Source organism: Somniosus microcephalus, unplaced genomic scaffold (genome assembly GCF_052327205.1).
Source record: "Somniosus microcephalus isolate GS21.2 unplaced genomic scaffold, FLI_Smic_1.0 unresolved_chr9, whole genome shotgun sequence".
NCBI lineage: Eukaryota > Metazoa > Chordata > Chondrichthyes > Squaliformes > Somniosidae > Somniosus > Somniosus microcephalus.
In genome coordinates, this window is record NW_028225187.1 from 18,853,944 (window position 1) to 18,879,519 (window position 25,576).

Sequence of the window (25,576 nt, forward strand, 5' to 3'; positions counted from 1 at the left end):
TCCTGGAGCTTAGCCACACGTGGGTCTCGCCGACTCCCCCCCGATCCCCACCCCACTGCCCCCCCGCCGCTGGCCCAACGGACCCCCCTCGCCATCACGCGCCCCACCGCCCCGCCCTCTACAGATTGGATAGCCGACTCTGTTACCCTTTTGGCCGATTCTTGGCTATCGGTCAAACAGCCCTTCCCCCCCGGCTCCCCGCCACCCCGCCCCACCAGTCTCCAGTAAGGAATGATGGAAAATGATTTTGGAAAGAAACCTCTCAGATGTTTTGTTTATTTTAATGCCCCCGATTGGTTTTTTTTTGTACCCGATTAATCTTTACATTTTTGAGAGGTTGGCATCCCGACCCCCCGACCCCAGGGCATAGGTCGAATCAAATCCGACTGTCCCCCCTTGTCCTGCTCTAAAATGGCCGACAGAGCCCCCCCCATCCTGCTCTAAAATGGCCGACAGGGCCAGCAACTTCCTCTAAAATGGCCGACAGAGCCGCCATCCAGCTTTAAGATGGCCGCCAGTGCCCCATCCTCCTCCAACTAGTCCAACAGTGCCCTTATCAGCCTCTAAAATGGGCAACAGTGCCCAACTGTGCTCTGAAATGACTGACAGTGCCCCAGCCCGCTCTAAAATGGCCGACAGGACTCCCAACCTCCCATTAAATGGCAGACAGGGGCCACAACCTCCTCTAAAATTACCGACAGGGCCTCCATCCACCTCTAAAATGACCGACGATGCCCCATCCTCCTCTGAAATGGCCGACAGGGCCCCATCCTCCTCTAAAATGGCCGACAGGATCACCATCATCACCTAAAATGGCCGACAGAGCTCCAACCTCAACTGAAATGACCAAAAGTGCCCCATCCTCCTCTGAAATGGCTGACAGGGCCTCCATCCACCTCTACAATGCCCGACAGGGTCCCATCCTGCTCAAAGATGGCTGACGGGGCCCCCTCCTGCTCTAAAATGGCTGACAGAGCCCCATCCTGCTCTAAAATGGCCGACAGAGCCCCATACTGCACTAAAATGGCCGACAGGACCTCCAACCTCTTCTAATATGGTTGACGGGGCCCCACTCCTGCTTTAAAATGGCTGACAGGGCCCCCCTCCTGCTGTAAAATGGCCGACAGGGTTCCCCCTCCTGCTCTAAAATGGCCGACAATGCCCAACTCCGCTCTAAAATGGCCGACAGGGCCCGACCCCCTCTAAAATGACTGATTTCACTCAACTCCTCCAAAATGCCCGACAGAGCCCCTATCCCGCTCCAAAATGGCCGAGAGAGCCGCCAGCCTTCTCTAAAATGGCCGACACTGTCCCCACCCTCTGCTAAAATGGCCGACACTCCCCTTTAAGCCCCTCCAGAAAGCCGACCGTGAGAGGGAAAAAGAAAAAGAAACCAAAAGTATGAAACCAGTGGGTACATGAGCGGAGATGAGGCTCAAATCTCTAGACGCGGTGGGAGGGGGCGGGGGGAGATGGAGAGAGACGGAGAATGGGGTGGCGTTAGCGCGGGGGGGTGGGGACGGACGGGTAGGAGGGCTCGGACGGGCATCAGACGGTCACCTCGGTCTTGGAGCCGGTGCGGATCTGCGGGTTGGGGTGACCGGGGATGAAGTGAAGCTGCTCGACGGTGCTGTGGCGCTTGGCGGCGAAGGCCAGCCGCCGGTCGGCGGTGCCGGCCTCCCCCCAGGCCGAACGGGGCGAGCCGGCCGCCACGGGGTGGGAGTTCATCTTGATGATCTGGTGGCGGTCCAGCCAGGGGGTGGCCCCCACGTTGGTCTGGGACAGGGCCTTCTTGGAGAGGGGCCGCTCGCCGAAGGCCGCCCCTGCCGCCGCTCCGACCGCCGCCACCCCCGCGCCCCAGCCGCCGCGGCGGGCCAGCCGGTCGGGCGAGAGCAGCCGCTCGCGGGAGATGGTGGCATAGGCCGCGTGGGGGGGGCGGGGGGGGAGGGGGGGGAGGCGGGGGGAGGGGCGGCAGGTCCTCGCAGAGCAGGCGGTCCTGGGACATCACGCGCCGGGGGTTGAGGGTCAGGTCGCGGCAGGTGTGATCCTGGTCGGTCTTCATGGCCCGCAGAGGGAGGGTCCCCCTGGCTGTGATCTCGGCCAAGTGACGTCTCTTGCAGTAGTCATCCATGTCCTTGGCAGCTGAGGCGGAGAGAGAGAGACGGAGGGGTGAGAAAAACAGAACCAGTCCCGGTTCCTGCTTGGTGCGCTCGCTAGCACTCCCTGCAAGTCAGAAGGTTCGAGCCCACACTCCAGAGACACAAGCTCCATAATCCAGGCCCACACACTCCCTGGTGCCAGTACTGAGGGAGCGCTACACTGTCGGAGGTAGATGTATATACACTAGGACTCCAGCCCCATAATCCAGGCCCACACTCCCCGGTGCCAGTATTGAGGGAGCGCTGCACTGTTGGAGGTAGATGTATATACTCTAGGACTCGAGCCCCATAATCCAGGCCCACACTCCCCGGTGCCAGTACTGAGGGAGCGCTACACTGTCGGAGGTAGATGTATATACTCTAGGACTCGAGCCCCATAATCCAGGCCCACACTCCCCGGTGCCAGTACTGAGGGAGTGCTGCACTGTCGGAGGTAGATGTATATACTCTAGGACTCGAGCCCCATAATCCAGGCCCACACTCCCCGGTGCCAGTACTGAGGGAGCACTGCACTGTCGGTGGTAGATGTATATACTCTAGGACTCGAGCCCCGTAATCCAGGCCCACACTCCCCGGTGCCAGTACTGAGGGAGCGCTGCACTGTCGGAGATAGATGTATATACTCTAGGACTGGAGCTCCATAATCCAGGCCCACACTCCCCGGTGCCGAACTGAGGGAGCGCTGCACTGTCGGAGGTAGATGTATATACTCTAGGACTCTAGCCCCATAATCCAGGCCCACACTCCCCGGTGCCAGTACTGAGGGAGCGCTGCACTGTCGGAGGTAGATGTATATACTCTAGGACTCGAGCCCCATAATCCAGGCCCACACTCCCCGGTGCCAGTACTGAGGGAGCGCTGCACTGTCGGAGGTAGATGTATATACTCTAGGACTCGAGCCCCATAATCCAGGCCCACACTCCCCGGTGCCAGTACTGAGGGAGCGCTGCACTGTCGGAGGTAGATGTATATACTCTAGGACTCGAGCCCCATAATCCAGGCCCACACTCCCCGGTGCCAGTACTGAGGGAGCGCTGCACTGTCGGAGGTAGATGTATATACTCTAGGACTCGAGCTCCATAATCCAGGCCCACACTCCCCGGTGCCAGTACTGAGGGAGCGCTGCACTGTCGGAGGTAGATGTATATACTCTCGGATTCGAGCCCCATAATCCAGGCCCACCTCCCCGGTGCCAGTACTGAGGGAGCGCTGCACTGTCGGAGGTAGATGTATATACTCTAGGGCTCGAGCTCCGTAAGCCAGGCCGACACTCCCAGGACCGTCTGACAGTCACTCCCCTCACAAGATTTGCGATTCCCCCCCCCGGCCAACCTGCCCCCCAGTTCCTGATTCTCCTCCGAGGTTCCTTCCTGCCAAGGGCCAGCGAGCTGCAATCCCGCCTCCACCCGACACACCTCGAGCCTGGAGGGCAGCTTGAAGGCAGCGCCACCAGGGAGAGAGTGACGCTGACTTGGACAAGGTGGCACTGAGGGTCCGGCAAGCGACGCAAGGAAATGGCGGGCGCGAGCATGCTGCCCATCCCAGCATGCATTGCCCCCCCTCCGCGCACGCCCATCCCAGCATGCATTGCCCCCACGCCCATCCCAGCATGCATCGCACCTGTACCCAGCCTAAAATGCATTGCACAGGTACCCGGTCCAGCATGCATTGCACAGGTGCCCAGTCCAGCATGCATTGCATAGGGGCCTGGTCCAGCATGCATTGCACCTGTACCCGGTCCAGCATGCATTGCTCCTGTACCTGGCCCAAAATGCACTGCAGAGGTGCCTGGTCCAGCATGCATTGCACAGGTGCGGCGGTCCAGCATGCATTGCACAGGTGCCCAGTCCAGCATGCATTGCACAGGTGCCCAGTCCAGCATGCATTGCACAGGTGCCCGGTCCAGCATGCATTGCACAGGTGCGGCGGTCCAGCATGCATTGCACAGGTGTGGCGGTCCAGCATGCATTGCACGGGTGCCTGGTCCAGCATGCATTGCACAGGTGCCCGGTCCAGCATGCATTGCGGTCTCACCTAGCCGTTTCAAGGAGGAATATCTGTTGAGCTCCGGCTTCATGGCGGATTCGTAGGAGGGAGGCAGGTGGGAGAGGTTATGGTAGGACCGGGCAGACAGCATGGCGGTCGGCCGAGTGCCGGGGTTTTGCAGGTTCAGGTTATTCTTCCGGGATCGATCTGGGAGCGAGGTAGAGGGGGGAAGGATTAGAGCGAACCACACAGGGAGACACCCACACACGTCAGCGGGAGGGAGAGGGTTAATCCCCCTCCCAGAAGGAACAGGCTGCCCCGGTGTCTGAATGTAAATGGGGAGAGGTGCGCGAGAGGGTTAATCCCCCTCCCAGAAGGAACAGGCTGCCCCGGTGTCTGAGTGTAAATGGGGAGAGGTGGGTGAGAGGGTTAATCCCCCTCCGATAGGGAACAGGCTGCCCCGGTGTCTGAGTGTAAATGGGGAGAGGTGGGTGAGAGGGTTAATCCCCTCCGATAGGGAACAGGCTGCCCCAGTGTCTGAGTGTAAATGGGGAGAGGTGGGTGAGAGGGTTAATCCCCCTCCGATAGGGAACAGGCTGCCCCGGTGTCTGAGTGTAAACGGGGAGAGGTAGGTGAGAGGGTTAATCCCCCTCCGATAGGGAACAAGCTGCCCCGGTGTCTGAGTGTAAATGGGGAGAGGTGGGTGAGAGGGTTAATCCCCTCCGATAGGGAACAGGCTGCCCCGGTCTGTGAGTGTAAATGGGGAGAGGTGGGTGAGAGGGTTAATCCCCTCCGATAGGGAACAGGCTGCCCCGGTGTCTGAGTGTAAATGGGGAGAGGTGGGTGAGAGGGTTAATCCCCTCCGATAGGGAACAGTCTGCCCTGGTGTCTGAGTGTAAATGGGGAGAGGTGGGTGAGAGGGTTAATCCCCTCTGATAGGGAACAGGCTGCCCCGGTGTCTGAGTGTAAATGGGGAGAGGTGGGTGAGAGGGTTAATCCCCTCCGATAGGGAACAGGCTGCCCCGATGTCTGAGTGTAAATGGGGAGAGGTGGGCGAGAGGGTTAATCCCCTCCGATAGGGAACAGTCTGCCCCGGTGTCTGAGTGTAAATGGGGAGAGGTGGGTGAGAGGGTTAATCCCCCTCCGATAGGGAACAGGCTGCCCCGGTGTCTGAGTGTAAATGGGGAGAGGTGGGTGAGAGGGTTAATCCCCTCCGATAGGGAACAGGCTACCCCGGTGTCTGAGTGTAAATGGGGAGAGGTGGGTGAGAGGGTTAATCCCCCTCCGATAGGGAACAGGCTGCCCCGGTGTCTGAGTGTAAATGGGGAGAGGTGGGTGAGAGGGTTAATCCCCCTCCGATCGGGAACAGGCTGCCCCGGTGTCTGAGTGTAAATGGGGAGAGGTGGGTGAGAGGGTTAATCCCCCTCCGATAGGGAACAGGCTGCCCCGGTGTCTGAGTGTAAATGGGGAGAGGTGGGTGAGAGGTTAATCCCCCTCCGATAGGGAACAGGCTGCCCCGGTGTCTGAGTGTAAATGGGGAGAGGTGGGCGAGAGGGTTAATCCCCTCCGATAGGGAACAGTCTGTCGATGGTGAGAGGTGGATGAAAGCGTTGATTTTATTGGCCCCCAGGGGCTCTGTTTGGTTTAATTGTCGGCGGTCGAATTGTTTCCAAAAGCTCCGCGAGTCACAGACGCGGGAGTGCAATTAGCGCCTCGGCAGGACCGGTCCGGTGGGGCTTTGCGAAACGCTCCGGCGACTGATCCTAAGTGAAATTAATTAGCTTGCCGTCGAATGCATGGCCGATAATCAGCTTGTACAGTCGCCCCTGGGGCTATGAATGTCTTTGGAGGCGCCAAGGTCGATTTCCCCCGATGGATTGCAGGCAACTCGCGGCAGACGCCATCGCAGAACCCAGCACGCGGGGCGAGGGGTGGGGCGGTGGGGCTCGGGACATCCCGTAACCCACCGCGGGAGTGGGAAATCCCAGAATGTACTCGGGTCATGGGTCAGATCGTTAAATTTGGATGACGACACAAAGCTAGGTGGGGACAGTAAGCCTGACATCGGTAGTGGGGAAAATGCTAGAGTCCATTATAAAAGATGTAATAGCAGAGCACTTGGAAAGCAGTGACAGGATCGGACAAAGTCAACATGGGTTTACAAAAGGTAAATCGTGCTTGACTAATCTACTGGAATTTTTTGAGGATGTAGCTGGTAAAATAGATAAGGGAGAACCAGTGGATGTGGTGTATTTGGACTTTCAGAAGGCTTTCGATAAGGTCCCGCATAAGAGATTAGCGTGTAAAGTTGAAGCACATGGGATTGAGGGTAAGGTACTGACTTGGATAGAGAACTGGTTGGCAGACAGAAAGCAAAGAGTTGGAATAAACGGGTCTTTTTCCAAGTGGCAGGCAGTGACTCGTGGGGTACCGCAGGGATCGGTCCTAGGACCCCAGCTATTCACAATATATATAAATGATCTAGACGAGGGAACTAAATGTAATATCTCCAAGTTTGCAGACGACACAAAGCTGGTGGACGTGTGTGCTGTGAGGAGGATGCCGAGAAACTCCAGTATGATTTGGACAGGTTGGGTGATTGGGCAGAAGCATGGCAGATGCAGTATAATGTGGATAAATGCGAGGTTATCCACTTTGGTGGCAAAAACAGGAAGGCAGATTATTATCTGAATGGCAATAGATTGGGAGAAGGGGAAGTGCAATGAGACCTGGGTGTCCTTGTGCACCAGTCGCTGAAGGTAAGCATGCAGGTGCAGCAGGCAGTTAAGAAGGCAAATGGTATGTTGGCCTTCGTAGCGAGAGGGTTCGAGTACAGGAACAAGGATGTCTTGCTGCAGTTGTACAGGGCCTTGGTGAGACCACACCTTGAGTATTGTGTGCCGATTTAGTCGCCTTTTCTGAGGAAGGATGTTCTTGCCATGGAGGGAGTGCAACGAAGATTCACCAGACTGATACCTGGGATGGCAGGAATGACGTATGAGGAGAGATTGGGTCGATTGGGCTTATTCTCGCTGGAGTTTAGAAGAATGAGAGGGGATCTCATTGAAACTTATAAAATTCTAACAGGACTAGACAGACTAGATGCAGGAAGGATGTTCCCGATGGCTGGGGAGTCCAGAACCAGGGGTCACAGTCTAAGGATAAGGGGTAAGCCATTTAGGACTGAGATGAGGAGGAATTTCTTCACCCAGAGAGTGGTGAACCTGTGGAATTCTCTACCGCAGAAGGCAGTGGAGGCCAATTCATTCAATATATTGAAGAAGGAGTTAGATGTATTTCTTAAGGCTAAGGGGATCAAGGGATATGGGGAGAAAGCAGGGACAGGGAACTGAATTTGGATGATCAGCCATGATCGCATTAAATGGTGGAGCAGGCTCGAGGGGCCGAATGGCCGACTCCTGCTCCTATTTTCTATGTTTCTAAGTTAAGCCGTGAGGTGGACACAGAGAGGCTGCAAAGGGATATAGAGAGACTGAGTGAGTGGGCAGTAAGTTGGCAGATGGAGTATAATGTAGGGAAATGTCAGGTTATTCACTTTGGCAGGAAGAATGGTAAAGCAGAATATGTTTTAAAAGGTGAGAGATTGGAAAATGTTGGTGTTCAGAGGTATTTGGGTGTCCTCGTGCAAGAAACACAGAAAGTTAGCATGTAGGTACAGCAAGCAATCAGGAAAGCAAATGGCATGTTGGCCTTTATTGCAAGGGGGTTGGAGTATAAGAGTGAGGAAGTCTTGCTACAATTGTACAGGGCCTTGGTGAGACCACACCTGGAGTACTGTGCACAGATATGGTCTCCTTATCTAAGGAAGGATATACTTGCCATAGAGGGAGTGCAACAAAGGTTCACTAGACTGATTCCTGGGATGAGAGCGTTGTTCTATGAGGAGAGGTTGTGTAGAATGGGCCGATACTCTCTGGAGTTTAGAAGAATGAGAGGTGATTGTGAGGGTGCCGGTTAGTTCCCTCAGTAACCCCTAGATGGCACCTTCACTTGTTTGTTTCCTTTTGCTAAGTTGTTACTAGTTTACTTAACTGCCTTTTATCAGGTTTATTGCTTTCACCTGTTTTTGCTTGTATTTAAGTTCTGTAGTTTCTTCCCTCTGTGCTCAATCTTGACAAGCCGTTTGCCTAGTGGTAGCTTGTCTTGAGCTCCTATGTTTGTAACTGTTTACCTGTGTGATTCTAGTAAAGTACTTTTATTTAAGGCTGCATACCTGCTTCTCGCCTCGTCTGTCTGCACTTGGGTCCAGAACCAGCCCTGACAGTGATCTCATTGAAACATACAAGATTCTGAAGGGGATTGACAGGGTAGATGCTGAGAGGTTGTTCAGTGTGCCAGTGCAGCCTTCGGTCACCTGAGGAAGAGGGTGTTTGAAGACCAGGACCTCAAACCCGGCACTAAGCTCATGGTCTACAGGGCAGCAGTGATACCCGCCCTGCTGTATGCCTCAGAGACATGGACCATGTACAGCAGGCACCTCAAAGCACTGGAGAGGTACCACCAACGCTGGCTCCGCAAGATCCTGCAAATCCATTGGCAGGATAGGCGCACCAACATCAGTGTTCTCGCTCAGACCAACATCCCCAGCATCGAAGCTCTGACCACGCTCGATCAGCTCCGATGGAAGGGTCACATCATCCGCATGCCTGATACGAGACTCTCAAAACAAGCGCTCTACTCGGAGCTCCTGCACGGCAAGAGAGTCCCAGGTGAGCAGAGGAAACGCTTCAAGGACACCCTCAAAGCCTCCTTGAAAAAGTGTAACATCCCCCACCGACACCTGGGAATCCCTGGCCCAAGACCGCACAAAGTGGAGGAGAAGCATCCAGGAAGGCGCCGAACACCTCGAGTCTCTTCGCCGGGAGCAAGCGGAAGCCAAGCGCAAGGAGCGCACGTCAACCCAAGCACCCCACCCACCCGCCCCTTCAACCACCGTCTGCCCCCACCTGTGACAGAGACTGTAGGTCCCGCATTGGACTCATCACTCACCTGAGAACTCATTTTTAATGTGGAAGCAAGTCATCCTCGGTTCCGAGGGACTGCCTAAGAGGAAGAGGAAGTTTCCCCCTGGCTGGAGAGTCTAGAACCAGGGGTCACAGTCTCAGGATAAGGGGTCGGCCATTGAGGACTGAGATGAGAAGGAATTTCTTCACTCAGAGGGCGGTGAATCTTTGGAATTCTCAACCCCAGAGGGCTGTGGAGGCTCAGTCGTTGAGTATATTCAAGGCTGAGATCGATAGATTTTTGGACTCTCGGGGAATCGAGGGATATGGAGATCGAGCGGGAAAGTGGAGTTGAGGTCGATGATCAGCCATGATCTTATTGAATGGCGGAGCAGGCTCGAGGGGCCGTTTGGCCCACTCCTGCTCTTAATTCTTACGTTCTGGGATGTGAAAACTATTAAATAAAACACACGCCCTTATACCTCCCCCCTTCCCACTGTCCAGGGCCCCAAACACCCCTTCCAGGTGAAACAGCGATTTACTTGTACTTCTCGCAATCTAGTATACTGTATTCACTGCTCACATAGAAACATAGAAGATAGGAGCAGGAATAGGCCATTCGGCCCCTCGAGCCTGCTCCGCCATTCGATGAGATCATGGCTGATCATCCAAACTCGGTACCCTGTCCCTGCCTTCTCCCCATATCCCTTGATCCCTTTAGCCTTAAGAAATATATCCAACTCCTTCTTGAATATATTTAATGAATTGGCCTCCACTGCCTTCTGTGGTAGAGAATTCCACAGGTTCACCACTCTCTGGGTGAAAAAATTCCTCCTCATCTCTGTCCTAAATGGCTTACCCCTTATCCTTAGACTGTGACCCCTGGCTCTGGACTCCCTGCCATCGGGAACATCCTTCCTGCATCTAGTCTGTCTAGTCCAGTTAGAATTTTATAAGTTTCAATGAGATCTCCTCTCATTCATCTCCTCTACATTGTGGGGGGGCGGGGGGGGAGACCGAACGCAGATCAGGCGACCGCTTTGCGGAACACCTCCGTTCAGTCCGTAAGGGGGACCCCCCGAGCTTCTGGTCGCCTGTCATTTTAATTCGCCGCCCCATTCCCACTCGGACCTCACCATCCTCGGCCTCTTGCACTGTTCCACGGAAGCTCAGCGTAATCTCGAGGAACAGGATCTCAACTTCCGATGAGGCACTTTACAGCCTTCAGGACTCAGCATATAGTTCAACAATTTCAGATCATAACCTCGGCCCCTATCACATATAAATATATTTTTTATCCACACTTCTTATCTGTGTCTTTTTCTCTTCTCTCCCACATGGCAGCTGTCTTTCATTCTGCCAGCGCAATTTACACTTCATCTAGATCCATCCTTTGCTTTTTAACCTGTTCCATTACCATTTCCTCTCGCCTTGAATATCTCTTAATGGGCCAGAAATCTGGGTCCCCGCGGGGGAGTACGCGCCGGGTACTCACCCGTAAGGCCAATGAAAGTGCCGGTTTCTTGCACGCACTGCGCCTGCGCGGGAAACCGGAACTTCCGTTCCCTTGAAGGAAGGGGTTCGGAGGTCGAACGCGTGCGCCGGAGAGGCAGTGCGTACGCCTGGAACTTCCGATTGTTTTCCCAGGTTTCTCCGGGAGGGTAAGTCTCCAGGAGTTACACATGTAAAAAGCAGGCACAAGGCCTGCTCATAACAAGGTAAGAGGTTAATTAAGTAAAATTAAAACATTTTTTCCCACAGGTTTATCATTTTAAAATACTTTAAACAAAGGTAAGTTTATTTTTAGCCCCGTTAAAAACTTGAATTAATTTTTTCAAAAATTTTAATTTTTGTTTAAAATAGTTCATTTATCACAGAATCACAGAAATCACAGAAACCCCACAGTGCAGATAGAGGCCATTTCGGCCCATCGAGCCTGCACCGACACATATCCCACCCGATCCCCGTAACCCCTACACCAACACATATCCCACCCGATCCCCGTAACCCCTACACCAACACATATCCCACCCTATCCCCGTAACCCCACGTATTTAATCCCCCCTAACACTAAGGGTCAATTTATCATAGCCAATCAACCTAACCTGCACATCTTTGGACTGTGGGAGGAAACCGGAGGACCCGGAGTAAACCCACGCAAACACGGGGAGAATGTGCAAACTCCACACAGACAGTCGCCCGAGGCCGGATTCAAACCCGGGTCCCTGGCGCTGTGAGGCAACAGTGCTAACCACTATGCCACCGTGCTGTAAGATTTAAGTAAAATTAAAACATTTTTTCCCACAGGTTTATCATTTTAAAATACTTTAAACAAAGGTAAGTTTATTTTTAGCCCCGTTAAAAACTTTAATTAATTTTTTCAAAAATTTAAATTTTTGTTTAAAATAGTTCATTTATGTAATTTATAGTTATTTTAAAAATGCGATTAAAAAAAAAATAATTATTTGACGTTTTAGTTATGTTTTGGGGCCGATCTCTATCCATAGATTTGACAGCCCTTCCTGTCAAATTTATGAATGGAGATTCCCTGCTCCGATTGGCTTGCCATGGCCCACGTGATCCCAGGGGACGCTTCGAACTAACTGCGCCCCTGGGATACACAAGCACCGTGCGCCGGCAGCTGGAGGAGGCCCAGGATCGGAATCCCACGCGGGCCCACAGCACAACGGCCGGCGCGCTAGGTAAGTGCAGGTCGGGGGGCTTGCGCCCGCGGGAAGCCCCCCGACCCGAATTTCTGGCCCATTGTCTCTTAATCTCTCCCACCTTCCATCCTATCACAGACCTTCCCTTTTGTTCTTTCGTCACCTACCCCCTTTTCCCAGCCCCCTACACTTGCTTAAAAATCTGTTCCATTTCCTGCTCTTTTCCAGTTCTGCAGAAAGGTCATCGACCTAAAACGTTGTCTCTGTTTCTCACTCTTCACAGATGCTGCCCTGACCTGCTGAGTATCTCCAGCATTCTCTGTTTTTGTTCATTACTAAATGTGGGCATTGAGAGAGACTTGGGAGATCTCGTACACGGAGAGTTAGCGTGCAAGTGCAGCAAGCAGTAAAGAAGGCAAATGGCACGTTGGCCTTTCTTGACCCCAGCTGTTCACAATATATATTAATGATCTAGACGAGGGAACTAGATGTCATATCTCCAAGTTTGCAGACGACACAAAGCTGGGTGGGCGTGTGTGCTGTGAGGAGGATGCCGAGAAACTCCAGTACGATTTGGACAGGATGGGTGATTGGGCAGATGCAGTATAATGGGGATAAATGCGAGGTTATCCACTTTGGTGGCTGAAACAGGAAGGCAGATTATTATCTCAACGGCAATAGATTGGGAAAGGGGGAAGTGCAACGAGACCTGGGTGTCCTTGTGCACCAGTCGCTGAAGGTAAGCATGCAGGTGCAGCAGGCGGTTAAGAAGGCAAATGGTATGTTGGCCTTCGTAGCGAGAGGATTCGAGTACAGGAGCAAGGATGTCTTGCTGCAGTTGTACAGAACCTTGGTGAGACCACACCTTGAGTATTGTGTGCAGTTTTGGTCGCCTTATCTGAGGAAGGATGTTCTTGCCATGGAGGGAGTGCAGCGAAGATTCACCAGACTGATACCTGGGATGGCAGGAATGACGTATGAGGAGAGATTGGGTCGATTGGGCTTATACTCGCTGGAGTTTAGAAGAATGAGAGGGGATCTCATTGAAACTTATAAAATTCTGACAGGACTAGACAGACTAGATGCAGGAAGGATGTTCCCGATGGTCGGGGAGTCCAGAACCAGGGGTCACAGTCTAAGGATAAGGGGTAAGCCATTTAGGACTGAGATGAGGAGGAATCTCTTCACCCAGAGAGTGGTGAACCTGTGGAATTCTCTACCACAGAAGGCAGTTGAGGCCAATTCATTAAATATATTCAAGAAGGAGTTGGATATATTTCTTAAGGCTAAAGGGATCAAGGGATATGGGGAGAAGGCAGGGACCGGGTACTGAATTTGGATGATCAGCCATGATCTCATTAAATGGCGGAGCAGGCTCGAGGGGCCGAATGGCCTACTCCTGCTCCTATCCTCTATGTTTCTATGGGAGGCGCTAAGGCTCCGAATTTCTGGAAGACTTGCTACAATTGTACAGGGCCTTGGTGAGACCACACCTGGAGTACTGGGCACAGTTATGGTCTCCTTATCTAAGGAAGGATATACTTGCCTTGGAGGCGGTGCAACGAAGGTTCACTAGATTGATTCCTGGGATGAGAGGGTTGTCCTATGAGGAGAGATTGAGTAGATTGGGCCGATACTCTCTGGAGTTTAGAAGAATGAGAGGGGATCTCATTGAAACATACAAGATTCTGAGGGGGATTGGAAATCGGGCTGGAAAGTGGAGTTGAGGTCGATGATCAGCCATGATCTTATTGAATGGCGGAGCAGGCTCGAGGGGCCGAATGGACGACTCCTGCTCCTAATTCTCATGTCCTTAGGTTCTTGTGAAAGGTGGTGCGTTGGGCTCAGACGATCTGGCGGACTCACCTAGGGGCAGTGTTCCCGCGTGGGTCGGACTCTTGGTCGGCAGGTGCACGAAGTTCTGCTGAGCATTACCTGGCGGAAGAGCAGAGATGGAAAGAGTCAGCGGGGGGAGGGGAGGGGGGTCCCTAACCAGCCAGATCTCCGCGCCCGCTCCCCGCCCCTGGTTCCCCGAGGCTTTGAGCTAGGAGGTCGTGAGTTCGAGCCCCCACACTCCAGAGACTTGAGCTCCATAATCCAGGCCCACACTCCCCGGTGCCAGTACTGAGGGAGCGCTGCACTGTCGGAGGTAGATGTATATACTCTAGGACTCGAGCTCCATAATCCAGGCCCACACTCCCCGGTGCCAGTACTGAGGGAGTGCTGCACTGTCGGAGGTAGATGTATATACTCTAGGACTCGAGCCCCATAATCCAGGCCCACACTCCCCGGTGCCAGTACTGAGGGAGCGCTGCACTGTCGGAGGTAGATGTATATACTCTAGGACTCGAGCTCCATAATCCAGGCCCACACTCCCCGGTGCCAGTACTGAGGGAGCGCTGCACTGTCGGAGGTAGATATATATACTCTAGGACTCGAGCTCCATAATCCAGGCCCACACTCCCCGGTGCCAGTACTGAGGGAGCGCTGCACTGTCGGAGGTAGATGTATATACTCTAGGACTCGAGCCCCATAATCCAGGCCCACACTCCCTGGTGCCAGTACTGAGGGAACGCTGCACTGTCGGAGGTAGATGTACATACTCTGGGACTTGAGCCCCATAATCCAGGCCCACACTCCCTGGTGCCAGTACTGAGGGAGCGCTGCACTGTCGGAGGTAGATGTACATACTCTAGGACTTGAGCCCCATAATCCAGGCCCACACTCCCCGGTGCCAGTACTAAGGGAGCGCTGCACTGTCGGAGGTAGATGTATATACTCTGGGACTTGAGCCCCATAATCCAGGCCCACACTCCCCGGTGCCAGTACTGAGGGAACGCTGCTCTGTCGGAGGTAGATGTATATACTCAAGGACTTGAGCCCCATAATCCAGGCCGACACTCCCCGGTGCCAGTACTGAGGGAGCGCTGCACTGTCGGAGGTAGATGTATGTACTCTAGGACTCGAGCCCCATAATCCAGGCCCACACTCCCCGGTGCCAGTACTGAGGGAGCGCTGCACTGTCGGAGAAAAATGTATATATTCTAGGACTCGAGCCCCATAATCCAGGCCTGCACTCCAAGGTGCCAGTACTGAGGGAGCGCTGCACTGTCAGAGGTAGATATATATACTCTAGGACTCGAGCTCCATAATCCAGGCCCACACTCACCGGTGCCAGTACTGAGGGAGCGCTGCACTGTCGGAGGTAGATGTATGTACTCTAGGACTCGAGCCCCATAATCCAGGCCCACACTCCCCGGTGCCAGTACTGAGGGAGCGCTGCACTGTCGGAGGTAGATGTATATACTCTAGGACTCGAGCTCCATAATCCAGGCCCACACTCCCCGGGGCCAGTACTGAGGGAGTGCTGCACTGTCGGAGGTAGATGTATATACTCTAGGACTCGAGCTCCATAATCCAGGCCCACACTCCCCGGTGCCAGTACTGAGGGAGCGCTGCACTGTCGGAGGTAGATGTATATACTCTAGGACTCGAGCTCCATAATCCAGGCCCACACTCCCCGGTGCCAGTACTGAGGGAGCGCTGCACTGTCGGAGGAAAATGTATATACTCTAGCACTCGAGCCCCATAATCCAGGCCCACACTCCCCGGTGCCAGTACTGAGGGAGCGCTGCACTGTCGGAGGTAGATGTATATACTCCAGGACTCGAGCCCCATAATCCAGGCCCACTCTCCCCGGTGCCAGTACTGAGGGAGCACTGCACTGTCGGAGGTAGATGTATATACTCTAGGACTCGAGCCCCATAATCCAGGCCCACACTCCCCGCTGCCAATACTGAGGGAGCGCTGCACTGTCGGAGGTAGATGTATATACTCGAGGACTCGAGCCCCATAATCCAGGCCCACACTCCCCGGTGCCAGTACTGAGGGAGCGCTGCACTGTCGGAGGTAGATGTATATACTCTGGGACTCGAGCCCCATAATCCAGGCCCACACTCCCCGGTGCCAGTACTGAGGGAGCGCTGCACTGTCGGAGGTAGATGTATTTTCTCTAGGACTTGAGCCCCATAATCCAGGCCCGCACTCCCCGGTGCCAGTACTGAGGGAGCGCTGCACTATCGGAGGTCGATATAGGTGCACGGGGAACACCACCACCTCCGAGCTCCCCTCGTCGCTGTGTCCAAATCATGAACCTAACAGCTTCACCACACGGGACTGCAGCGGTTCAAGATCGCGGCTCACCACCACCTTCTCCATAGGGAAACTTGGGATGGGCGATAAATGCCGGCTTTGTCAACGACACCCTCATCCCAAGGATTGATTTGAGGTGGGCAAAAATATTCTGGAGGCCGGAGAAGGGTTTTAATATTGCATGAGGCTAGCCAGCAAACAATAACAACAAAAGGTCGCTTTTATATTTCTTTGAATTCCACAGAAACAGGCCATTCGGCCCAACTGGCCCGTGCTGGTGTGTCTGCTCCAAACCAGCCTCCTCCCACCCCTCGTCATCTCACCCCGTCAACACCAGCCTCCTCCCACCCCTCTTCATCTCACCCCGTCAACACCAGCCTCCTCCCATCCCTCTTCATCTCGCCCCATCAACACCAGCCTCCTCCCACCCCTCTTCATCTCACCCCATCAACACCAGCCTCCTCCCACCCCTCTTCATCTCACCCCGTCAACACCAGCCTCCTCCCACCCCTCTTCATCTCACCTCGTCAACACCAGCCTCCTCCCACCCCTCTTCATCTCACCCCGTCAACACCAGCCTCCTCCCACCCCTCTTCATCTCACCCCGTCAACACCAGCCTCCTCCCACCCCTCTTCATCTCACCCCGTCAACACCAGCCTCCTCCCACCCCTCTTCATCTCACCCCGTCAACACCAGCCTCCTCCCACCCCTCTTCATCTCACCCCGTCAAAACCAGCCTCCTCCCACCCCTCTTCATCTCCCCCCATCAACACCAGCGTCCTCCCACCCCTCTTCATCTCACCCCATCAACACCAGCCTCCTCCCACCCCTCTTCATCTCAACCCGTCAACACCAGCCTCCTCCCACCCCTCTTCATCTCACCCCGTCAACACCAACCTCCTCCCACCCCTCTTCATCTCACCCCATCAACACCAGCCTCCTCCCACCCCTCTTCATCTCACCCCATCAACACCAGCCTCCTCCCACCCCTCTTCATCTCACCCCGTCAACACCAGCCTCCTCCCACCCCTCTTCATCTCGCCCCATCAACACCAGCCTCCTCCCACCCCTCTTCATCTCCCCCCGTCAACACCAGCCTCCTCCCACCCCTCTTCATCTCACCCCATCAACACCAGCCTCCTCCCACCCCTCTTCATCTCACCCCGTCAACACCAGCCTCCTCCCACCCCTCTTTATTTCACACCATCAACACCAGCCGCCTCCCACCCCTCTTCATCTCACCCCGTCAACACCAACCTCCTCCCACCCCTCTTCATCTCACCCCGTCAACACCAGCCGCCTCCCACCCCTCTTCATCTCACCCCGTCAACACCAGCCTCCTCCCACCCCTCTTCATCTCACCCCGTCAACACCAGCCTCCTCCCACCCCTCTTCATTTCACCCCATCAACACCGGCCTCCTCCCACCCCATTTCATCTCACCCCTTCAACACCAGCCTCCTCCCACCCCTCTTTATTTCACACCATCAACACCAGCCTCCTCCCACCCCTCTTCATCTCACCCCATCAACACCAGCCTCCTCCCACCCCTCTCCATCTCACCCCATCAACACCAGCCTCCTCCCACCCCTCTTCATCTCAACCCGTCAACACCAGCCTCCTCCCACCCCTCTTCATCTCACCCCGTCAACACCAGCCTCCTCCCACCCCTCTTCATCTCACCCCGTCAACACCAGCCTCCTCCCACCCCTCTTCATCTCGCCCCATCAACACCAGCCTCCTCCCACCCCTCTTCATCTCCCCCCGTCAACACCAGCCTCCTCCCACCCCTCTTCATCTCACCCCATCAACACCAGCCTCCTCCCACCCCTCTTCATCTCACCCCGTCAACACCAGCCTCCTCCCACCCCTCTTTATTTCACACCATCAACACCAGCCGCCTCCCACCCCTCTTCATCTCACCCCGTCAACACCAACCTCCTCCCACCCCTCTTCATCTCACCCCGTCAACACCAGCCGCCTCCCACCCCTCTTCATCTCACCCCGTCAACACCAGCCTCCTCCCACCCCTCTTCATCTCACCCCGTCAACACCAGCCTCCTCCCACCCCTCTTCATTTCACCCCATCAACACCGGCCTCCTCCCACCCCATTTCATCTCACCCCTTCAACACCAGCCTCCTCCCACCCCTCTTTATTTCACACCATCAACACCAGCCTCCTCCCACCCCTCTTCATCTCACCCCATCAACACCAGCCTCCTCCCACCCCTCTCCATCTCACCCCATCAACACCAGCCTCCTCCCACCCCTCTTCATCTCAACCCGTCAACACCAGCCTCCTCCCACCCCTCTTCATCTCACCCCGTCAACACCAGCCTCCTCCCACCCCTCTTCATCTCGCCCCATCAACACCAGCCTCCTCCCACCCCTCTCCATCTCACCCCATCAACACCAGCCTCCTCCCACCCCATTTCATCTCACCCCTTCAACACCAGCCTCCTCCCACCCCTCTTCATCTCACCCCATCAACACCAGCCTCCTCCCACCCCTCTTCATCTCACCCCATCAACACCAGCCTCCTCCCACCCCTCTCCATCTCACCCCGTCAACACCAGCCTCCTCCCACCCCTCTCCATCTCACCCCATCAACACCAGCCTCCTCCTGCCCCTCTTCATCTCACCCCGTCAACACCAGCCTCCTCCCACCCGTCTTCATTTCACCCCATCAACACCAGCCTCCTCCCACCCCTCTTCATCTCACCCCATCAACACCAGCCTCCTCCCACCCCTCTCCATCTCACCCCGTCAACACCAGCCTCCTCCTGCCCCTCTTCATCTCACCCCGTCAACACCAGCCTCCTCCCACCCGTCTTCATCTCACCCCATCAACACCAGCGTCCTCCCACCCCTCTTCATCTCACCCCATCAACACCAGCCTCCCCCCACCCCTCTTCATCTCACCCCATCACCATATCCTTCTATTCCTTTCTCCCTCATGTGTTTATCCAGCTTCCCCTTAAATGCATCTGTGCTCTTCGCCTCAACCACTCCCTGTGGTAGCGAGTTCCACATTCTCCCCACTTTCTGGGTAAAGAAGTTTCTCCTGAATTCCCCATTGGATTTATTAGTGACTATCTTCTATTGATGGCTCCTGGTTCTGGTCTCCCCCACAAGGGGAAGCATCTTTGCTACGTCTACCCTATCGAAACCCCTTCATAACCTTAAAGACCTCTATTATGTCACCCCTCGGCTATCTCTTCTCCAGAGAAAGGAGCCCCAGCCTGTTCAACCTTTCCTGACAGGGATAACCAAGTACCTTTAACATAGTAAAATATCCCAAGGCAATTTGCAGGAGGGTATATCTATTGACTAGGCTTGTATTCCCTTGAATATAGAAGATTAAAGGGTGATCTGATTGTGGTGTTCAAGATGATCAAAGGAGTTGATAGGGTAGAGGGGCTGAATGGGCCTCCTCCTGTTCCTGTGTAACAGGCTCGAGGGGGCTGAATGGGCCTCCTCCTGTTCCTGTGTAACAGGCTCGAGAGGGCTGAATGGGCCTCCTCCTGTTCCTGTGTAACAGGCTCGAGGGGGCTGAATGGGCCTCCTCCTGTTCCTGTGTAACAGGCTCGAGAGGGCTGAATGGGCCTCCTCCTGTTCCTGTGTAACAGGCTCGAGGGGGCTGACTGGGCCTCCTCCTGTTCCTGTGTAACAGGCTCGAGGGGCTGAATGGGCCTCCTCCTGTTCCGCTGTAATAGGCTCGAGGTGGCTGAATGGGCCTCCTCCTGTCCTGTGTAACAGGCTCGAGGGGCTGAATGGCCTCCTCCTGTTCCTGTGTAACAGGCTCGAGGGGACTGAATGGGCCTCCTCCTGTTCCTGTGTAACAGGCTCGAGGGGCTGAATGGGCCTCCTCCTGGTCCTGTGTAACAGGCTCGAGGGACTGAATGGGCCTCCTCCTGTTCCTGTGTAACAGGCTCGATGGGCTGAATGAGCCTCCTCCTGTACCTGTGTAACAGGCTCGATGGGCTGAATGGGCCTCTTCCTGTTCCTGTGTAACAGGCTCGAGGGGCTGAACGTGCCTCCTCCTGTTCCTGTGTAACAGGCTCGAGGGGCTGAACGTGCCTCCTCCTGTTCCTGTGTAACAGGCTCAAGGGGGCTGAATGGGCCTCCTCCTGTTCCTGTGTAACTGGCTCGAGGGGCTGAACGGGCCTCCTCCTCTTCCTGTGTAACAGGCTCGAGGGGCTGAATGGGCCTCCTCCTGTTCCTGTGTAACAGGCTCGAGGGGGCTGAATGGGTCTCCTCCTGTTCCTGTGTAACAGGCTCGAGGGGGCTGAATGGGCCTCCTCCTGTTCCTGTGCAACAGGCTCGAGGGGCTGAACAGGCCTCCTCCTGTTCCTGTGTAACAGGCTTGAGGGGCTGAATGGCCTCCTCCTGTTCCTGTGTAACAGGCTCGAGGGGCTGAATGGGCATCCTCCTGTTCCTGTGTAACAGGCTCGAGGGGCTGAATGGGCCTCCTCCTGTTCCTGTGTAACAGGCTCGAGGGGCTGAATGGGCCTCCTCCTGTTCCTGTGTAACAGGCTCGAGGGGGCTGAATGGGCCTCCTCCTGTTCCTGTGTAACAGGCTCGAGGGGCTGAATGGGCCTCCTCCTGTTCCTGTGTAAGCGAGTCAAAATTTGACACCGAGCCACATAAGGAGATATTAGGACAGGCGACCAAAAGCTGGGTCAAAGAGGTCGGTTTTAAGGAGCATCTTAAAGGAGGAGAGAGAGGCGGAGAGGTTTAGGGAGGGAATTCCAGAGCTCAGGGCCCCAGGCAGCTGAAGACACGGCCACCAATGGTGGAGCGATGGAAATCGGGGATGCGCAAGAGGCCAGAATTGGAGGAGCGCAGAGATCTCGGAAACCGAAAGCGATTATTGGTCTTCAAACCGCCTCGAAGGGTGCGAGATTGGGCGGTTGTCAGTGCCCGCTTCCCTTCGGGTGCACCATGGGTTAACGGAAGCTGGGGCCCGATGCCCTGAAGCAATTTGAGGGCTCTTGGCCAACGGTTGCCACAGCGACACACGCAGACACTTCTCCGAAAAAGCCAAATTTATTCATGTTCCGGGATCTGCTTTAATTATTCATCACAACGGCCCTCCTGTTGGGTTTTTTACTGAAGAGGTTCAGTATCAATCGCTCGAGGTTCTGAAGGACGCCATGTGGCCTGCACTGGCACAGAAGCCTCGGCCTAGTATGATTCCGAAGGCCTGCTTCACCCATCGAATGTCAACATCAATCACTCCCAGGGCAGGTACAGCACGGGTTAGATACAGAGTAAAGCTCCATCTACACTGTCCCATCAAACACTCCCAGGGCAGGTACAGCACGGGTTAGATACAGAGTAAAGCTCCCTCTACACTGTCCCGTCAAACACTCCCAGGGCAGGTACAGCACGGGGTTAGATACAGAGTAAAGCTCCATCTACACTGTCCCATCAAACACTCCCAGGGCAGGTAAAACACGGGTTAGATACAGAGTAAAGCTCCCTCTACACTGTCCCATCAAACACTCCCAGGGCAGGTACAGCACGGGGTTAGATACAGAGTAAAGCTCCCTCTACACTGTCCCATCAAACACTCCCAGGGCAGGTAGAACATGGGTTAGATACAGAGTAAAGCTCCCTCTATACTGTCCCATCAAACACTCCCAGGGCAGGTACAGCACAGGGTTAGATACAAAGTAAAGCTCCGTCTACACTGTCCCATCAAACACTCCCAGGGCAGGTACAGCACGGGTTAGATACAGAGTAAAGCTCCCTCTGCACTGTCCCATCAAACACTCCCAGGGCAGGTACAGCACGGTTTAGATTCAGAGTAAAGCTCCCTCTACACTGTCCCATCAAACACTCCCAGGGCAGGTACAGCACGGTTTAGATACAGAGTAAAGCTCCCTCTACACTGCCCCATCAAACACTCCCAGGGCAGGTACAGCACGGGTTAGATACAGAGTAAAGCTCCCTCTACACTGTCCCATCAAACACTCCCAGGGCAGGTGCAGCATGCGTTAGATACAGAGTAAAGCTCCCTCTACACTGTCCCATCAAACACTCCCAGGGCAGGTACAGCGCGGGGTTAGATACAGAGTAAAGCTCCCTCTACACTGTCCCATCAAACACTCCCAGGGCAGGTACAGCACGGGGTTAGATACAGAGTAAAGCTCCCTCTACACTGTCCCATCAAACACTCTCAGGGCGGGTACAGCACGGGGTTAGATACAGAGTAAAGCTCCGAGATCTCTGTGCTCCTTCAGTTCTGGCCTCTTGTACATCCTCGATTTTCTTCGCCCCACCATTGCCGGCCATGTTTTCAGCCGTCTAGGTCTTAAGCTCTGGAATTCCCTCCCTAAACCCTTTCATAATCTTAAAGACCTCTATCTGGTCACCCCTCAGCCTTCTCTTTTGTAGACATAAGCGACCCAACCTGTTTAGCCCTTCCTAATAGGTATAACCTCTCAGTTCTGGTATCATCCTTGTAAATCTTGTTTACACCTTCCACGGTGTCTCTATATCCTTTTTATAATATGGAGACCAGAACTGTGCACAGTGCTCCAAGTGTGGTCTAACCAAGGTTTACGGAGACCAGAACAGTGCACAGTGTTCCAAGTGTGGTCTACCCAAGGTATATGGAGACTGGGACTGTGCACAGTGCTCCAAGTGTGGTCTAACCAAGGTATATGGAGACTGGGACTGTGCACAGTGCTCCAAGTGTGGTCTAACCAAGGTATATGGAGACCAGGACTGTGCACAGTGCTCCAAGTGTGGTCTAACCAAGGTATACAGAGACCAGAACTGTGCACAGTGCTCCAAGTGTGGTCTCACCAAGGTATATGGAGACCAGAACTGTGCACAGTGCTCCAAGTGTGGTCTCACCAAGGTATATGGAGACCAGAACTGTGCACAGTGCTCCAAGTGTGGTCTAACCCAGGTATATGGAGACCAGAACAGTGCACAGTGTTCCAAGTGTGGTCTACCCAAGGTATATGGAGACTGGGACTGTGCACAGTGCTCCAAGTGTGGTCTAACCAAGGTATATGGAGACCAGGACTGTGCACAGTGCTCCAAGTGTGGTCTAACCAAGGTTCGATACAGGTTTAACATAAGGTCTCTGCTTTTGAATTCTATCCCTCTAGAAATGAACCCCAGTGCCTGGTTTGCTGTGCTTTATGACCTTATTAACCTGCGTCACTCCCTTTAGTATTCTGTGTATCTGTACCCCCAAAACCCTCTGTTCCACTGCACTATTTAAACTCTTATTTTTCCCAAGGAGTATGTGGACTCCTTATTCCGAAAGCGCACTGCCTCGCAATCATCCACCTTGAGATTTGTTCGCGTGGCTTACCGGGGTTGGTGGCAGGCGCCTTCACCGGAGTGTAGTGGTTCTTGGTCACGTGCGGCTTGGTGTCCTTCTGCGCAGCCGTGGTGCCGGTGCCAGTGCTGGTGAGGTTGTTCCTCTCCGTGTTGGCCACCGAGACGGCCTGATGTCTGAGGATGTCCACCAGAGCTCTGCGCCGGGAGAGAGAAGACGGAGACGCCTTTAGCGCGGGTTAAAACCCACACCGAAGTAGGGGCAACCTGCAGACGGGCAGCGGTAGGGAGTTACCTATAGATTCGGCCCCACCTGGAGTATTGAGTCCCAATTCTGGGCACCACACACTTTAGGAAGGACGTCAGGGCCTTGGAGAGGGTGCAGAAGAGGTTGACCAGACTGGTGCCAGGGATGAGGGACTTCAGTGATGTGGAGAGTCTGGAGAAGCTGGGATTGTTCTCCTTAGAGCAGAGAAGGTTAAGGGGAGATTGACCAGAATGGTACCAGGGATGAGGGACTTCAGTGATGTGGAGAGACTGGAGAAGCTGGGGTTGTTCTCTTTGGAGCAGAGAAGGTTAAGGGGAGATTGACCAGAATGGTACCGGGGATGAGGGACTTCAGTGATGTGGAGAGACTGGAGAAGCTGGGGTTGTTCTCCTTGGAGCAGAGAAGGTTAAGGGGAGATTGACCAGAATGGGACCAGGGATGAGGAGAGACTGGAGAAGCTGGGGTTGTTCTCCTTAGAGCAGAGAAGGTGGAGAGGAGATTGACCAGAATGGTACCAGGGATGAGGGACTTCAGTGATGTGGAGAGACTGGAGAAGCTGGGGTTGTTCTCCTTAGAGCAGAGAAGGTTAAGGGGGAGATTGACCAGAATGGTGCCAGAGATGAGGGACTTCAGTGATGTGGAGAGACTGGAGAAGCTGGGGTTGTTCTCCTTGGAGCAGAGAAGCTTAAGAGGAGATTGACCAGAATGGTGCCAGGGATGAGGGACTTCAGTTATGTGGAGAGTCTGGAGAAGCTGGGATTGTTCTCCTTAGAGCAGAGAAGGTTAAGGGGAGATTGACCACAATGGTACCAGGGATGAGGGACTTCAGTGATGTGGAGGGACTGGAAAAGCTGGGATTATTCTCCTTGGAGCAGAGAAGGTTAAGGGGAGATTGATCAGAATGGTATCAGGGATGAGGGACTTCAGTGATGTGGAGAGACTGGAGAAGCTGGGATAGTTCTCCTTAGAGCAGAGAAGGTTAAGGGGGAGATTGACCAGGATGGTACCAGGGATGAGGGACTTCAGTTATGTAGAGAGTCTGAAGAAGCTGGGATTGTTCTCCTTAGAGCAGAGAAGGTTAAGGGGGACATTGACCAGAATGGTACCAGGGATGGGGAACTTTAGTGATGTGAAGAGACTGGAGAAGCTGGGGTTGTTCTCCTTAGAGCAGAGAAGGTTAAGGGGGAGATTGACCAGAATGGTACCAGGGATGAGGGACTTCAGTGATGAGGAGAGACTGGAGAAGCTGCGATTGTAGATTGGGAAGGAGTTCCCGGGAGATGGCCGGAGTGGCTCACCTGGAGACGTTGAGGTCCCGGGGCTGCTGCGCGGCCTTCTTGAAGACGAGCTTGACGGTGATGCCCACTGCCAGGGTGATGGTCAGCACGCCACAGATGATGTAGACCGTGCTGTTGGTGCGGTCCTTAGCCGGGTCGTACTCGTCCCGGTTGGTGACGGTGGAGCTGGTCATCGGGATGTTGGCCCAGTCCGGACTGTCGTAGTTATTGCAGCTGCCCTGGACCAGCTGGTAGGAGCGGAACTCGCAGCAGAAGCGGTAGTGGCAAGTGCCGCAGCAGTACAGGTAGGTGCCCGTGCTGCAGTTGAAGGGCGGGTCGTACTGGCCCATCACGTCATAGTAGCCGCGGCAGGTGTCGCCCACGTTGGCCGGCGCCCGCTCGCCCTTCAGCTCCGCCGAGCGGCTGGCGTTGCGGCCCCCCTTGGCCGGCACCGGGTTGGGCAGCGCCCCCTTGGCGTGACTGGCGTTGTGAGCGACCAGCGCCCGGCCCACGCCCAGCCCGGTTTGGGCGCTCACGTGATCGGAGGCGATATAAAACAGCAGCATCACAAGGTGTTGCGGGGACATCTGCCCGGGTTAAAAAAAAAACAGAACGAACTAATCCTGGCTCTCGGTAAGAGATTATCAAAGGACCACAGACACGCACTCACACACACACACACACAAATAATCTCTTCTTTTTCAAAATTTTCTCGAAAGCTTCCGGTCTTCAAAGGTGGAGAAAAATGCCTCGAGCGTCCCGTACGAAAATTCTGTTTATGTTTTATAAAAGTTACCCGTTTCG

General features: G+C 54.5%; 1 protein-coding gene across 2 annotated transcripts; it reads right to left on the bottom strand.

Moving 5' to 3' along the window:
• Window positions 1-220: 220 nt before the first annotated feature.
• Window positions 221-25,576, bottom strand: LOC147084858 (protein shisa-6-like). 2 transcript variants are annotated; one of them, XM_085979566.1, is made up of 5 exons: window positions 24,794-25,576; window positions 23,262-23,425; window positions 13,639-13,707; window positions 4,194-4,352; window positions 221-2,142 (listed from the first exon to the last, which is right to left on the bottom strand). In XM_085979566.1, exons 1-5 carry the CDS (start codon window positions 25,357-25,359, stop codon window positions 1,436-1,438), a joined length of 1,665 nt encoding a protein of 554 aa, XP_085835692.1. In that variant the 5' UTR covers window positions 25,360-25,576; the 3' UTR covers window positions 221-1,435. The 2 variants fall into 2 exon arrangements, with proteins under 2 accessions (XP_085835692.1, XP_085835693.1); XM_085979567.1 differs by lacking the exon at window positions 4,194-4,352.